The 16,094-nt window shown below is 41.8% G+C and overlaps 1 protein-coding gene across 1 annotated transcript in view; it reads left to right on the top strand.

Annotated features, from left to right (window-relative positions):
- Positions 1 to 10,601, top strand: part of igdcc4 (immunoglobulin superfamily, DCC subclass, member 4) — a 134,806-nt gene extending 124,205 nt beyond the window's left edge. The window contains exons 19-20 of the mRNA XM_078241322.1: positions 3,048 to 3,212; positions 9,296 to 10,601. Of these exons, the coding sequence (XP_078097448.1) occupies positions 3,048 to 3,212; positions 9,296 to 9,985 (855 nt within the window). The 3' untranslated portion in view covers positions 9,986 to 10,601. The remainder of the gene's footprint in view (positions 1 to 3,047; positions 3,213 to 9,295) is intronic.
- Positions 10,602 to 16,094: the final 5,493 nt, after the last annotated feature.

Raw genomic sequence — 16,094 nt, 5'->3', positions numbered from 1 at the left:
CTGCTCTAAGGAAAACTCTGGAGAACCACTTCAAGTTCCAGAAAGGGAGGACCGTCCTGTTAATTTCTGAGCCATCCCTTCCTGAAAAATATTAACGTCATTTTGGCATTTGAGTGCTCAATGCGCTAATTTCAATTTGACATCAGAAGTTCTCATTTGGAATGAGTTTGACATTGTGTGTTCAAACTTGTATACAGTGCACTCAGCAATCTACATTGAAAAATACAAGGAAATTAATTCTCAAATAATATCTGAATTCATCCAGTTTTTCCATTTGGTCCCAAAAAATCATTCCACTATACACTACATACATGAAAGCACCACTAGATCCCATCAGTTCTTAATTCATTTAAGTCTCAGGGTCTGTACTTTCCATCCATCCACCTCACAGGTATCAGAGCCTGATCTCTCTCTCTTTTCCCTCCTCCCTCCAGTACCAGCACCTAAATCTCCCCTCTCTTTCCCCAATCTTCCCCTCCAGCCTCCAAACTCTCCCCTTATATCCCTCCCCTCCCTCCAGTCTCCAAGCCTTGGGCTTCACTGCTGAAATCTCTCTCTTCAATCTCTCTTGACCCCCCCCACCACCACCCCCCCAGACTTACCACGTTGTCACGGCCCTCACTGCCCCGTGTCAACTTCCAATTTACAGCAGGACCAGTTGAAAAAAGGTTGCTTCCAGTTTCTAATTGGCCTGTAAATTGAGATCTCCAGTTGGTGGGGGGAGTGGGAAGAAAGGAAGGGAAGAGGGGAAGAAAATAAGGATGGTGGAGTTGGGTGTGGGAAGAAGAGAGCTGCTGCAAACTGAGAGTTAGGGAATGTGGTGTTTTCTTTTGGTTTGTGTTTTTACACTTAACCAAGGTAAATGCAAAGGACTGAAAGATCTTCCTGCCAGGATTTTCCAGTCCCACTGCTGGCCGAACTGGAAAAACCTGCCCTCTATTTCAGACACCCAGATGAGGATTTTTCCCACAAACTTCAGGATCCCAACGTCAGCATTATATAGAGGTCAGAATCCTGCATTGTGGGGAAACTATCTGATTTTCCCTGAATTTTGAAACGCATTTAACCACTTTGACCAAGCTAGATGGTTAGGGACAGGGTTATGCTGCTGCACGAGTTATAGTTTATAAAGAGAAACATAAAAGTACCTCATCAAAACAAGGTCAGGTGTTTCTAAAGTTAGCTCAGTTTTATGATGTTTGAAGCAATTGAAATTCAGAAATATGGAAACTAAACTCTGTGATCCTTCTTGATGTCTGGACACTTAAGTGATTTATTTATTTTATTTATTAGTCACAAGTAAGGCTTACATTAACACGGCAATGAAGTTACTGTGAAATTCCCTCAAGTCGCCACATTCCGGCGCCTGTTTGGGTCAATGCACCTAAGCAGCGTGTCTTTCAGACTGTGGGAGGAAACTGGAGCACCCGGAGGAAACCCACGCAGACACGGGGAGAATGTGCAAACTCCACATGGACGGTGACCCAAGCCGGGAATCGAACCCGGGTCCCTGACGCTGTGAGGCGGCCGTGCTAACCACTGTGCCACCCCAATGATGTTGCTAATTGTAAATGTTTGAACACTGTGGTTTTGGACAACTGAAAGACTATAATAGCTAAATGATTGTTTTTGAATGCAAATGAGCATTGTTGAACACAAATCATGTCAAGCCTTTCAGCTTATAATCTATCCACTTGGCTGGCCTTTTAGATTGAGGCAAGATTCCTAAACTCAGGATCTCTTTCTTGTGAATAATTGTTTTGGAAGAAATAGCTCCACTACCGATTGGGCTTTTTTATGTAATCATCCACCAAAAGAGAGAGACCCTAGTGAAAGGATCTCAAGAAAGATGGCCTGCTTACCTACCAAATCTCTAAGAAGTAGAAGAGATTTTATTTCTGAGATCTTCTGGTACCCTTCTAGTCTTCCTTCAAATTAGCATTGTGCTTTTTGAGCCAGGACAGAAAATTAATCAAGCTGTGTATTGAGGAAACTGGTTCACTAAATGGATGGGTACATGAATAGGGAGGGAATAGAGGGATACAGACCAATTAAGGGCAGAAGGTTTTTTTTTAGTTAGGGCACCATGATAAGCACAGGAGGCCTAAAGAGCCTGTTCTTGTGCTGTACTTCTTTGTTCTTTTCCTTTGTTCTAAATAAGCCATGACATCTATTTGCATGTGTCCAAGAATATATAAAAATTCTCAGTTGTTCTGTGATCTACCAGGATACTTGCTTTCAAACTTAGATTAATACCTAAGACTATTCTAAGCAACAATTTGAGGCCAAACGTTGTGTGATTTCAAGAAGAAATTAGATATAACCTTTGGGGTTAAAGGGATCAAGGGATAGAGGGAAGGCGAGATCAGGATATTGGATTTGATGATCAGCCATGATCAAAATGAATGGTGGAGTAGGCTCAAATAGCTTATTCCTGCTACTTTCTATGTTTCTATCTATGTAGTTGTCTATCATAGAACAGTATGATGAGGTATTTCACAAAGACACAGAGGAAACAGACACTGAGCAAAAGGAGGAGATACTATCATCCAAGTAATATTGTTTCTTGTGGTGGCAGACTTTTGAAACTCCAGCATTTGTGCATCTCTTCAATTTACTTGTCTGAGCCTTCTAGTTAACAGTCTGAAAGATGAACATTTAGTAAATGCGCGCAGTTTTTTGCAGAATTGATTTTTTTTATTTATCTACCAGATATATCTCAGGGCCTCATTTTTAGGTGCTTGGTTTCAGGCATTGTTAGATCAGATCCCCACTTCTGAGCTGTATATTTTAAAGTTTAGGTCACTTTCCCTCTACTAAAAGTAAAGATTTTTTTTTTGTTTTGACAAGAGGCAAATTTCCTGTCCAGGAAAAGAGCATCCACTGTCACCCAGTTAATTTTTAACTTAAATTTAACATGATGAATTTGTTGTTGCTGGGGATGTGATTTTTGAGAATCTTGCCTGGATTTTTTTTTTTACGTTGTTTAATGTTTGATGAGTGATGGATTTTTTTCTCTTCATTTCCACTCTACCCTCTTTAAAAAGAGTGCTTGGAATGGCTCTATTCATCACAAATGGGCAAATGATGCAATTTGCTATAGCAGTGCAATTCTGCCAGATTCAACCTGCAAGACGAATGAACCACTGAGGCTTAACCCTGATACCAGTGAAGATGATCTACATGGAAACTTTGTTTTTGACAGTATTCTGGTATGTTATTGATTACTCCTATTTCAGCTCCTTATGGTTTCCTTCAGAGACAATAAGGTTTCCGTCAGAGAAGTTAAGTTCAAAAAGTAATTTGGAGTTAAAAGGTTGTCACAGTAAAAATGTAGAAATCATTTGAAGGGGGGAACTGGAGCAGATTTGAGTTTGTGGAGTTGACTGTATATTGGCTTAATGTTCACAGGAACATGGAGTTAAACGTTCTGCAATTGAATTTCTACAGGTGTCCTTCTAATCATCCAATGTAACTTGGATGGAAAATCTGCATATGATTGGGAGAACCTCCATGCAAATATTCTGTTATTTAAACTGTCATGTCCTGGTTATTTTCTCTTTTAGGTTACTGGAAACCTCCGGCAAATACAATGTTTATGTCATTAATGAGACAAGCATGCAAAAGCATGAAAAACTGTGTTCCTCAGGTTGTGTAGTAACACCAATGATCAGAAATATGCTACCGAGATACTAAAAAACCGTGCAGACAGCAAATGAAGCAATAACAGCAACTTGTATTTACATAGCATCTTTAATTAAATAAATTTAATTAAACAGTGCTTCACAGGAGCATTATGAAGCAAGTTTTGACACCAATATAACAATATTCAGGCAGATGACCAAAAGCTTGGAGTGTCTGAAAGAAAGAAAGAGGCTTGTGGATGCAATTCCAGAGCCTTGGGGCTTTAGCAGCTGAAGGCATGACCACCATAGGTGGAACATTAAAATCAAAAATACTCCAGAGGCCAAAATTAGAAGAGTGCAGATAGTAGGGTTGTTGGGCTGGAAGAGATTACAGAGATAGGGATGAAGAATAACTTGGACTCGGTGCTAACTCTGTTTCTCCCTGTACCGATGCTGCCAGACCTGCTGAGCTTTTCCAGCATTTTCTGTTTTTATTTCAGATTTCCAGCATCCATCAGTATTTTGCTTTCATTTAAACTAATAGACTGTCTCTGTGACGTAAGGAAGTTGTATATCTTACGAGGAATGGAAAACATATCCTCAGCAGTCTTATGGTTTTCCCTTGGATCATTATCAATGCTTTGAGATGCAGTTTTATTATATGTAGCACTGAAAATCCATTAAACATAACTAAGATGAAGCTCTATACATTTAGTCAAAATCTCATTGATGAATAGTCTTGGGTTCTTCAAATTTGTGGTAATATTGTAAAGTTTATCTTGCACTTTGAGGAGATTTGACTCTCCAATCTTTTCAGCAAACTCCTTATTACATAATGTTCATGCAGTGATTACTTACAATTTGGGTTTGTGATGAAAGGGTGAGGATGCACGTAGCAAGAGCTTGAGACGGTTTGGTGACTTTAGACCTATGGTTCTCAACGATTTCTAACACTGGGGTTTTCCTCATCTCCTGTACGGAGCTGTTGTAGACTAACTGAATCAAGATTGATTGCCATGATTAGTTAACAACTGTGATTACCAGGATGAGAGAAGGTGAGTAAGTGGACCTTTGTTCCACTGGAGCAAGCTGAGAGGGAGTGATTGGAGGCAGCAGTGCTGGTGAGAGATTAATTGAATTGTTTATTTATTTAATTAGTCAGCTAGTGTGTGTTTTTTTTTGGCCTTTACTTTTGCAGTTGTATTTTAAGTTTAAAGTGAAAACTGGAAGTGGGCTGCTAAGGAGTCTGGGAAGGGTTTTTTAAGCGCGCGAAGTATAAAAGGTAGGCTGCAGTATACAGCGGGCAGCGTCGGGAGCGGGCAGTGGAGTGTGTGGGAAGCAGAGTGTGAGCTATAAGGCTTTGGCTCACAGGGCTTAGGCAGTAAGGGCGAGCAGGGGTGAGTTTAAATTCATTTTTGCTGTTTCTACCTGGTACTGGCAAGGTATCTAGAGGGGATGGGTGTGCAGGCAGTGCTATGTTCCTCTTGCACTATGTTTGAGGTGAGGGACGACGACAGTGTCCCTGCTGATTACATGTGTGGGAAGTGCACCCATCTGCAGCTCCTCCAAAACCGTGTTAGGGAACTGGAGCTGGAGTTGGATGAACTTAGGATCATTAGGGACGCAGAGGTGGCCATAGACAGAAGCTTTAGGGATACAGTTACTCCGAGGAATGAAAACAGATGGGTGACGGTGAGAGGGGCTGGGAGGAAGCAGTCCGTGCAGGGATCCCCGGTGGTCGTTCCCCTTAGCAACAAGTATTCCGCTTTGGATACGGTTGAGGGGGATGACATACCAGTGGTGAGCCACAGTGAGAGGATCTCCAGCACTGTGTCCGTCTCTGTGGCTCGGGAGGGTAAGGGGCAGAGCGGGAGGGCAATAGTAATTGGGGACTCGTTAGTTAGAGGGATAGATAGGAGGTTCTGTGGCATCAAAAGAGACTCATGGATGGTATGTTGCCTACCGGATGCCAAGGTCCGTGACGTCTCCGACCGTGTTTTCCGGATTCTGAAGGGGGAGGGGAAACAGTCACAAGTCGTGGTACACATTGGTACCAATGACATAGGTAAGAGAAGGGACGGGGATTTAAAGCAGGAATTTCTGGAGCTGGGCTGGAAGCTGAGAGCCAAGACGAAACATGTGGTCATCTCTGGTACGTTGCCGGTGCCACGTGATAGCGAGTTGAGGAACAGGGAGAGAGTGCAGTTAAACATGTGGTTGCAGGGATGGTGTAGGAGGGAGGGTTTCAGATACGTGGATAATTGGAACACATTCTGGGGAAGGTGGGACCTGTACAAACAGGACGGGGTGCACCTGAACCAGAGGGGCACCAATATCCTGGGAGGGAAATTTGTTACGGCTCTTCAGGGGGGTTTAAACTAATTTGTCAGGGGAGTGGGAAAAGGAGTTGTAGTCCAGAAGTCAGTGAGGGTGGTGAGGTATTGGGGAAGGTATCAGGGTCAAGGGTGGGTACCGGTAGACAGGAAGGTGGGTTGAAGTGTGTCTACTTCAATGCAAGGACCATCCGGAACAAGGTAGATGAACTTGGGGCTTGGATTGGTACTTGGGACTACGATGTTGTGGCCATTACGGAGACGTGGGTAGAACAAGGACAGGAATGGTTGTTGGACGTTCCGGGGTATAGATGTTTCGCTAGGTGTAGGGAAGCTGGTAAAAGAGGTGGAGGAGTGGCATTGTTAATCAAGGATAGTTTAACGGCTGCGGAAAGGCACTTCGAGGGGGATCTGCACACTGAGGTAATATGGGCTGAGGTTAGAAATAGGAAAGGAGCGGTCACGTTGTTAGGAGTTTACTATAGGCCCCCAAATAGTAATAGAGATGTGGAGGAAGAAATTGCTAAGCAGATTATGGATATGTGTGGGGGTCACAGGGTAGTTGTCATGGGGGACTTTAACTTTCCAAATATTGATTGGAACCTTTGTAGGTCAAATAGTTCGGATGGGGCAGTTTTTGTGCAGTGTGTACAGGAGGGTTTCCTGACACAATATGTGGATAGGCCGACAAGAGGTGAGGCCACATTGGATTTGGTACTGGGAAATGAACCGGGCCAAGTGTTAGATTTGGTTGTGGGAGAGCACTTTGGAGATAGTGACCACAATTCGGTGTCTTTTGTTATTGCAATGGAGAGGGATAGGGCCGTACGGCAGGGCAAGGTTTACAATTGGGGGAGAGGTAATTATGATACGATTAGGCAAGAATTAGGGGGCATAAGTTGGGAACAGAAACTGTCAGGGAAAGGAACTAATGAAAAGTGGAACTTTTTCAAGGAACAAATACTGGATGTCCTTGATAGGTATGTCCCTGTCAGGCAGGGAGGAAATGGCCGAGTGAGGGAACCATGGTTCACAAAAGAGGTGGAATGTCTTGTGAAAAGGAAGAGGGAAGCTTATGTAGGGATGAGGAAACAAGGTTCAGATGGCTCGATTGAGGGTTACAAGTTAGCAAGGAATGAGCTGAAAAAGGGGCTTAGGAGAGCTAGGAGGGGACACGAGAAGTCCTTGGCGGGTCGGATCAAGGAAAACCCCAAGGCTTTTTACTCTTATGTGAGGAATAAAAGAATGACCAGGGTGAGGTTAGGGCCGGTCAAGGTCAGTAGTGGGAACTTGTGTATGGAGTCAGTAGAGATAGGCGAGGTGATGAATGAATACTTTTCTTCAGTGTTCACCAAGGAGAGGGGCCATGTTTTTGAGGAAGAGAAGGTGTTACAGGCTAATAGGCTGGAGGAAATAGATGTTCGGAGGGAGGATGTCCTGGCAGTTTTGAATAAACTGAAGGTCGATAAGTCCCCTGGGCCTGATGAAATGTATCCTAGGATTCTTTGGGAGGCAAGGGATGAGATTGCAGAGCCTTTGGCTTTGATCTTTGGGTCCTCGCTGTCCACGGGGATGGTGCCAGAGGATTGGAGAATGGCGAATGTTGTTCCTCTGTTTAAGAAAGGGAATAGAAATGACCCTGGTAATTATAGACCGGTTAGTCTTACTTCGGTGGTTGGTAAATTGATGGAAAAGGTCCTTAGAGATGGGATTTACGACCATTTAGAAAGATGCGGATTAATCCGGGATAGTCAGCATGGATTCGTGAAGGGCAAGTCGTGCCTCAAATTTGATAGAATCTTTTGAGGAGGTAACGAAGTGTGTTGATGAAGGTAGGGCAGTTGATGTCATATACATGGATTTTAGTAAGGCGTTTGATAAGGTCCCCCATGGTCGGCTTATGATGAAAGTGAGGAGGTGTGGGATAGAGGGAAAGTTGGCCGATTGGATAGGTAACTGGCTGTCTGATCGAAGACAGAGGGTGGTGGTCGATGGAAATTTTTCGGATTGGAGGCAGGTTGCTAGTGGAGTGCCGCAGGGATCAGCGCTTGGTCCTCTGCTTTTTGTGATTTTTATTAATGACTTAGAGGAGGGAGCTGAAGGGTGGATCAGTAAATTTGCTGATGACACCAAGATTGGTGGAGTAGTGGATGAGGTGGAGGGCTTTTGTAGGCTGCAAAGAGACATAGATAGGATGCAAAGCTGGGCTGAAAAATGGCAAATGGAGTTTAACCCTGATAAATGTGAGGTGATTCATTTTGGTAGGACTAATTTAAATGTGGATTACAGGGTCAAAGGTAGGGTTCTGAAGACTGTGGAGGAACAGAGAGATCTTGGGGTTCATATCCACAGATCTCTAAAGGTTGCCACTCAAGTGGATAGAGCTGTGAAGAAGGCCTATAGTGTGTTAGCTTTTATTAACAGGGGGTTGGAGTTTAAGAGCCGTGGGGTTATGCTGCAACTGTACAGGACCTTGGTGAGACCACATTTGGAGTATTGTGTGCAGTTCTGGTCACCTCACTATAGGAAGGATGTGGAAGCGCTGGAAAGAGTGCAGAGGAGATTTACCAGGATGCTGCCTGGTTTGGAGGGTAGGTCTTATGAGGAAAGGTTGCGGGAGCTAGGGCTGTTCTCTCTGGAGCGGAGGAGGCTGAGGGGAGACTTAAGAGAGGTTTATAAAATGATGAAGGGGATAGATAGAGTGAACGTTCAAAGACTATTTCCTCGGGTGGATGGAGCTATTACAAGGGGGCATAACTATAGGGTTCGTGGTGGGAGATACAGGAAGGATATCAGAGGTAGGTTCTTTACGCAGAGAGTGGTTGGGGTGTGGAATGGACTGCCTGCAGTGATAGTGGAGTCAGACACTTTAGGAACATTTAAGCGGTTATTGGATAGGCACATGGAGCACACCAGGATGATAGGGAGTGGGATAGCTTGATCTTGGTTTCAGATAAAGCTCGGCACAACATCGTGGGCCGAAGGGCCTGTTCTGTGCTGTACTGTTCTATGTTCTATGGTACTTTTCCATCTATAAATTCCGATGTTAGTATGAAGCTTCACTCAATTCGGCTTATTGGTCATATAACTAGGAAAGTAATGGATTGTAATGTGCCATTGTCACTTTCACTTCTTGTGAGACTTCAGCAATTATACGATGATGCAGAAATTCAAGAAATGTTGTGAATTTGTTGCAGGTTGTCTTCTCATGCTGTGCCAAATCACTTATCCAATTATAAACCATGGTGTTCCCTAAACGAGAATCTGAACCTTTCGCACAGGAATTGGAAGAATCCAAATCACAAAGTAATTTTTCTTTTTAAAATTCCTAAACAGGGTACAACCAGGAAGGAACACCTGCCTTCAGGTCTGAATCGTGTTGAAGCTGAAGTTATTGTTCATTCTGAATTATCAACGTCAGAAAGAAACTCCACTTGTGAAGACCAGGATTGGCAGAGCAAGGAAGATCTTCAGATCAAGTCCAACTCTGCTTCATCCACAGATGATCTTCACAGTGAGTATATTCCTATGTTATCTACTGAAAACTGGAAGAGAAAGCAAAACCTTGAGCGTGAATGCACTGCCGTTGTACCAGCTGAAGACTGGAATGAAGATGTTCTAAGCAAATGTACCCTTACTCTGCCTGCTAAAGAGAGTCAGTCACTTGAGAATTGCAAGAATTATTTGTCAACAGTTGCAAATGAAGTGATGAATTGCGTCGATGCAGAAAAGCACAGCGATGTCACTGAGCCACAGGACAACTCGTTGCATTCTAAAACTAAAAGTAGCAAGATGAAGACAGCTGAATCCCATGGGCTCACTAATGGTTTTCAGAGCATTGAGGGTTGGAAAAGCTCAGTTAATGGTTTCACTTTAAAAAACAGAAACTCCGAGTCATCATGCCTGAAAAACACAGAAACTCTGCCTGCTAAATGCCAGCCTTCGGGCGAAGATGTTGCTGCTCATCATTTCATTGCCTCTAGTATCACGACTACCTCAGCATCTGAGAGAGACTTGTGTCCATAATCATTAACACACTACTGACTTTCAGAAATACTGGGGTTTATCCTGCAACTGCACACTCTACGAGTGCCTATTACCACATCTACCAAGGATCCTTGCATACCACTGGGTCAGTAAAGAGCCTAAGAATCAGTTATCAGGCTTCTGTATCGAGCATTTTAGGAACATGGTCCTCCGTGATGGAATGACCTTGTTTCTTTCCCGAGAACTTTCTGTTATTTAATGTTATAAAGTGAAACTGCGTGTTTTAGAGTAGCATTTATAATACTCTCACCTTTCTCCAATACAACAGAACTACCTCATGTCTGTTAAAATATTGAGTGTATTGTACTCCATTAGTTTTGTAGTTTGTTTTTTATAGCCAATTTATTTTTATTACCTTTGCACAGGTTTCAAAATGACCTCTTGCGTATTCCAACTGGAATTACTTAAAACAACCAGTGCTTGATGAAACACTAAAATAAAACTAAATTTAAGGAATAGATGCACATGCACCTTTTCAACCATGCCTCCACTGTATCTGTCAAACCCAAGATGAATCAGATGTCTTAGATGTTGGGTAAATTTGAGGTGGATTTTAGATATATACACAATGAATGTGAAATACATATTTTTTTTCAAGAATAGCGTGCCAAATTGCAATTCATGCTGGTGTTTCATTATTCTGATTGGTGAATTTGGCTTGAAAATGTATTTGTATCTTGCATTATATCCAATGGGTCTGTGACACATGCACTGGGAATTTCCTGTGGTTTTCTGCCAGTCGGTTGCCATAGGTTCAGCAGAAACGCCGGGAAAAGAGGAACAAATAGGGTTTCCACTACAGTGTTCTATTGGGAAAACTCCCAAATTCCTGGTTATAATCTCTTATTTAATATATAAAAGTTTTTTTTTCAAGTTTCTGCAGGAAGATTGATGGGGTGGGGGGGGGGGGGGGGGGGGCGGGGGAAATACTTTGGATGACACTTGTTTAAGCCTGAAGTTTAAGCCTTAACTTGAACCCACCATAATCCCTTACCTGCAAAAAGATGAAGCCTTATCTAGGACGCAATGCCACAGCCTAATGTGCAATTTAAAGCAATTCTTTACCACTGCAAAACGCATTTTATTGTATAAAAATAAGCACCTCCATTTGTTTTTTGCAAAATTTTGAGATTCAAGACCAGTAAATTAATGAATGTTTAAAACTGCATTGATTTTAGGAACACTACATACGAGCAGTTTTGCTGAATGTACATTTTCACGATCAACATCTATTCATCTATATATAAAATTTCTTGTGTACAGCGCCATCATCCTTCAATCACATTTTGTTGGTAGAAAACCTATAATGGAACATATATTTTTGACTCACTGTGAGTAAAGCTGCTGATCTCTAATTTATTTAAAATCTTTCATGCAGCTTAATATACTTTATTATATTATGCTAGATTACAATAATTGACACCTTGTCCAGTCATCATCTCCTCCCTTGACTCGTCAACCTTAAGGGCATTTAAAGGGTCATTGGATAAACATATGGATGATATTGGAATAGTGTAGGTTAGATGGGCTTTAGATTCGTTTCACAGGTCGGCGCAACATCGAGGGCCGAAGGGCCTGTACTGCACTGTAATGTTCTATGTTCTATTCTGGTACTAGTGGTTTGACATCTGGCACAACTGCCTAGTAAACAGTATCAGTAGACTTTTCAGGCTGCTGCACCCAAGAATAATCCAATCTTCACCCATTATGCACACATCTCAACAGAGGTCAGTGGATAGTAATGAGCAGGAAGAACCATAGTTAACTTTTAATATTCCTTCGTAACTCCAAAGGTACTGAGAAAAATTCAAGAACATTCACAATAATCTGACTAAGATCAGGTAACACGGCACAGATGACAGCTCAAATAATATAGTACCATGCTATTTATTGCGTTTATCAAGAGAGACAAAGGATACCCAATGTTTGAACTTTAGAACATAAATATTACTGGTTTATTTAATAGCCTTTGATTATAGATGCATTTAATCAATAGGTCCTCCTCATATAGCAGCTATAATTCCATTAAAATTAAAGAAACACCAATTTGTCAATTTTTAAAGCTAAAGGAGCTGAAAGTCACATGTGTACTTTGTAGAATTTTTCCTTTTTCCCTTTCTGTAGAGTCCCCATTTAGTACATCCTTCTTTGACAGTAAAGTGAAAATTTGGAGGAATTTACAAATATTTCTAATTGCCTGCTATACATTTGTGTTAGTGTCAAACTAGTAAGCAACAATTGTCCAATAATCATTCTAGATAATGTGCAAAATTACAGAATACAAAATAAACTACAACTAGTTGCTGTGTTTCAAAGAATGCCTGTTGAACATTGAAAATGTTCAAAGTCTGCTGTCATTGCCTAGTAGTTTTGTTTACATTCTGTGCAACTATAATTTTACTCTTGAAACCATTTTGATTCGCATTTAGGTTCTTCATCACAGGCAAATGATTTCACTGAGTTTTCTTGGACGTCACTATTGTGATTTTTCTTTCCATTATAGTATTTTTTTTCCTGCTTGGAAGAGACCAGCTTCCCCAACTATAGTGATTAATGGATACCAATACTATTTCTCTAAGAATAAACCTGAAGAGACAATTTTTTATGCCCATTGGTACAATGTCATGAGACTAAGATGGTGTGAAGGTTTATAACATTTCAGTGAACAAGCTAATTGTATCTGCTTCATGCCTAGCTAGTAAAAGTCCTATAAATCACTGGACATTTGTAACTATTTGAGGACTGCAGTATTATTTTAATAATTAATTGTAAGAAAAAAGTGATAATGGGGGTACAAATTAATATATATCATTTTTTCTCTGATAGGTAGAAATTGGCGAACTGCTAGTACTGGTTACATATCCACGGGCAGCTCACCCCATGGAAACCAATGTTGGACAGTAGTGGTTCTGAGGGAGGGCGGTAGGGAGGGATTGTTGAAGTGGGGAATGACATTCTGCTTGTGACTGCTATGGAGTCGGTGGACCATCTTGTTCTCAAGAAAGAAAACTTTGGTGGCCACAGAGGCCACTGAAGAATTCTAAATCAGGAAAGCCTGCCCTCATGAAATGACCAGTTTGTGAAAAGGGTCCTTTATCAAGTTTAGGTGTCCTAATTTACATACTCAAGAAGCTTTGTTCCTGTTTTGCATGACTCCCAGGATACCTTTTTTTAAAAAAAGTAACAGGACCGGCACTTGCACCAATAGGGCATGGGGGCTGCCACCCTGGTAAATTGGTATTTTCTGTGCCTGTTTTATGCCTGAGAAACACAAACCAGTTTCTAATTGTGAAGTTTTAGTTAACTCTGTGGTATACCAGAGCACGGGTAACAAGAACCCCTGTGTTAATGCTGTTCCTGTTAGAAATCAGTGAAAAAATCTACATCTTTTGTAATCTGCTCATAGTTTCACGTTTTTTAAAAAAAGTCAGATTCAAGGATCCAGGCCACAAACCTAGATAAAGCAGGATGTACTAAACACGATTTAATTACATGGATTCTGGACTCCTGAGCCTTTATTACAACACCCTACTGCATATCCTGTGATAATCAAGTGTGTATTTGCTAACACAATTTAATCTGCAATAACTGGAAAATCCTTTAGCCCTCTAGATGCTGGCAAAGCATTCTTGCAACCAATCTTGGTTCACATTAAATGGATAAACTTTCATTTCGAACTGCAGTATTGTATTAGGCCAGGTTTAGTATTGCTTACACATGTAACTGGCCTGATTGTATCAGATTTTTCTGGCTGATTTGCTTAGTTTGTAAAATGGGCTACCTCAGTCCACATGGGCAAATTGAAGTTGTTTGCTGCATTGTGTTTAGCATTTGTGGTATTGAATATGATCATTGGATATAATGTAGAAGTCTACTACAGAGGCTCAGCACTACAAAAGAACCTATTCAACTGAGTTATCAAAAGCATTTTTTACACAACAATGTTGCGTGTTTTTAAGATGCCCTCTAGCTCATTTTGTAAGAAAAGTATCCCATTTCATGAACAGCATTTTCTTAGAGTAACAATATTAAATCAATATTTATTTTTAAAACCTATTTTAAGTATTTATCAAACGGCTTTGACTTAACCTTATTTTGATCATGTTAGGATATAATTGGAGAAGATCTCACTTTATTTTTTGAGGATTGGATTGGATAGTATGGCCATAGAAAACCTGTTTGCAAATCATTTTGGCCCAGTGTTAGCTTAGAGTTACAGTAATAGAATTCTGTGGTTGCCACTAGTTCTGGCTTTTCTCCTCATACTTCATTTAAGGTAAGATTAGAAACATTAGGGGGACACGCCACCCTAGCTGTGTTGACCTCGTTGCATTGAAGAATCCAGGTTTTGCTCCTGTCTTTGGTGATTAAGGCGCCTCCATTGACGTCATCATCATCTTCTCTTCTGCCTATAAAGTGACAGAAAGATCCAGGATCCATGTTTGGTACATGCTCCTCTTGTATTATCAAAGGGAGACACTTGATGGTTAGTATTTGTCTCCTAAGGACCGCTCTTTGACCATTTTGTCATCAGAAGTTCTTCTCAAAATACATTGACTCAAGTCCTTGCCACCTCGTTGAGGCCCAGTCCTTAGCATTCTGCTTTGACAGCATTCCACACTGCCCTTGCCCCATGCTACATGACTGAATGGTCATATCTTTGGCCACTCTACTGCATTTTGAGCTCTCATCTCAGGTCCAAGCATTGCCCAAAGCTTCACTCCAAGGCCTTGTGCTCAACCTGGTCTATGGAGGACACTTGTCAGTATGCACTTCAGCATGCAGCCAAGGATTAGGAGCATTCTTCTTGGGAGATATTGTTGCTTTCCCATTATACAGGCACACCATGGCAGTCTGCAGTTTTAGAAGTCAGTGCGCCATGGGTTAAATGCTGAGCAGCTTTCAGTGGCACTTGCACGCAAGAGGTGCTTGAGTGGTCATAATTGTGTGACTAATTTGACTCCAGGCATGTCAGTTGAGTTACAGCTGAATGGTTTCACCTGCAATGGGCTACTGACCACTAAATGTTTTTCCATAATGCTTGCTCTTGTCAACATCCCACCTCCATAAATTGCCCCCACCCCCAGATTTGAGTGGAACCGTCAGTCAATGATGACAGGTGCCCCCAGTCAAGCCTGGTGTCCCCTATGTTGCAGAGCCACTCTGAGTAGAGTACTGTGCTCACCTCCAGCCTTCCCTCGGGGGTGTGCTCGGCAGGTGCATGTCTTTTGAAGCCAGTCATGATTTGCGCCATTCTGACCGCACGCCGGTGTGGATGGATTTTTTGACAGAGGGATATGATTCCAGCATATGGGCCTGATTAATGAGATGCAAATGTTCCTGAGGTTTAACACTGGGAAACGCGGCCTGCTACTGATGGGGGAGGGAATGATTGCGGCAAGATTTGACACTGACGTAAAACACAACTTGGTGTGATATTTTCCGTTCCGCTGAACCCGCTTGACGTAAATGAAAGCAGAAAATCCTGGCCAATAACATGTAGATTTTTCAGTTGTCTCTAAGCCCAGTGGGTAGTGAGCACATTGCATCAGTTGTACATGTGGTGCGCTGACCAGTAGGAAATTAAATACTGTACAAAGTTGAGAGGCACTTAGAATATCTCCCCTTCACACTGTTTTAACACATTTTCCAACCTTACTGTCAATGTCCATGAGACAGAGGGCTTTTTTACACTCCATTCCTTCACCTGAAAATGTTTCTTCGCTCATGTCCTTACAAATGTGCATTCCCCTCATCTAATGAAGCTAATTTTCGTCTATTACATGCAGATGGCATCACACCTGCTGTGGGATCAATTTTGAGAATTCAGTCTTCCTACATCATCTCAAGAATTACAACTTCTCACATGTTTTACCCTTCTTACTGCATAAAGATAGACCATAAGAAATATGAGAGACTAATGATATAAGATGGAAGCCCAAATTTTAATGTTAAGTCTGTGTGGCTTAAGCCTGAGGAAGGTGTCCTTGGAAGGGAGGTGATGAGTATATTGGAGATAGCGAGTAGGACAGCACTCACAAGCTCATCATTTTCAACGTGTTTTCCAAATAATCTAATGTCAAAAAAC

This window comes from Mustelus asterias, chromosome 24, assembly GCF_964213995.1.
Source record: "Mustelus asterias chromosome 24, sMusAst1.hap1.1, whole genome shotgun sequence".
Classification (NCBI taxonomy): domain Eukaryota; kingdom Metazoa; phylum Chordata; class Chondrichthyes; order Carcharhiniformes; family Triakidae; genus Mustelus; species Mustelus asterias.
Note: the sequence above shows the minus strand (reverse complement) of the source record. Positions and strands in the feature narration are given on the sequence as shown.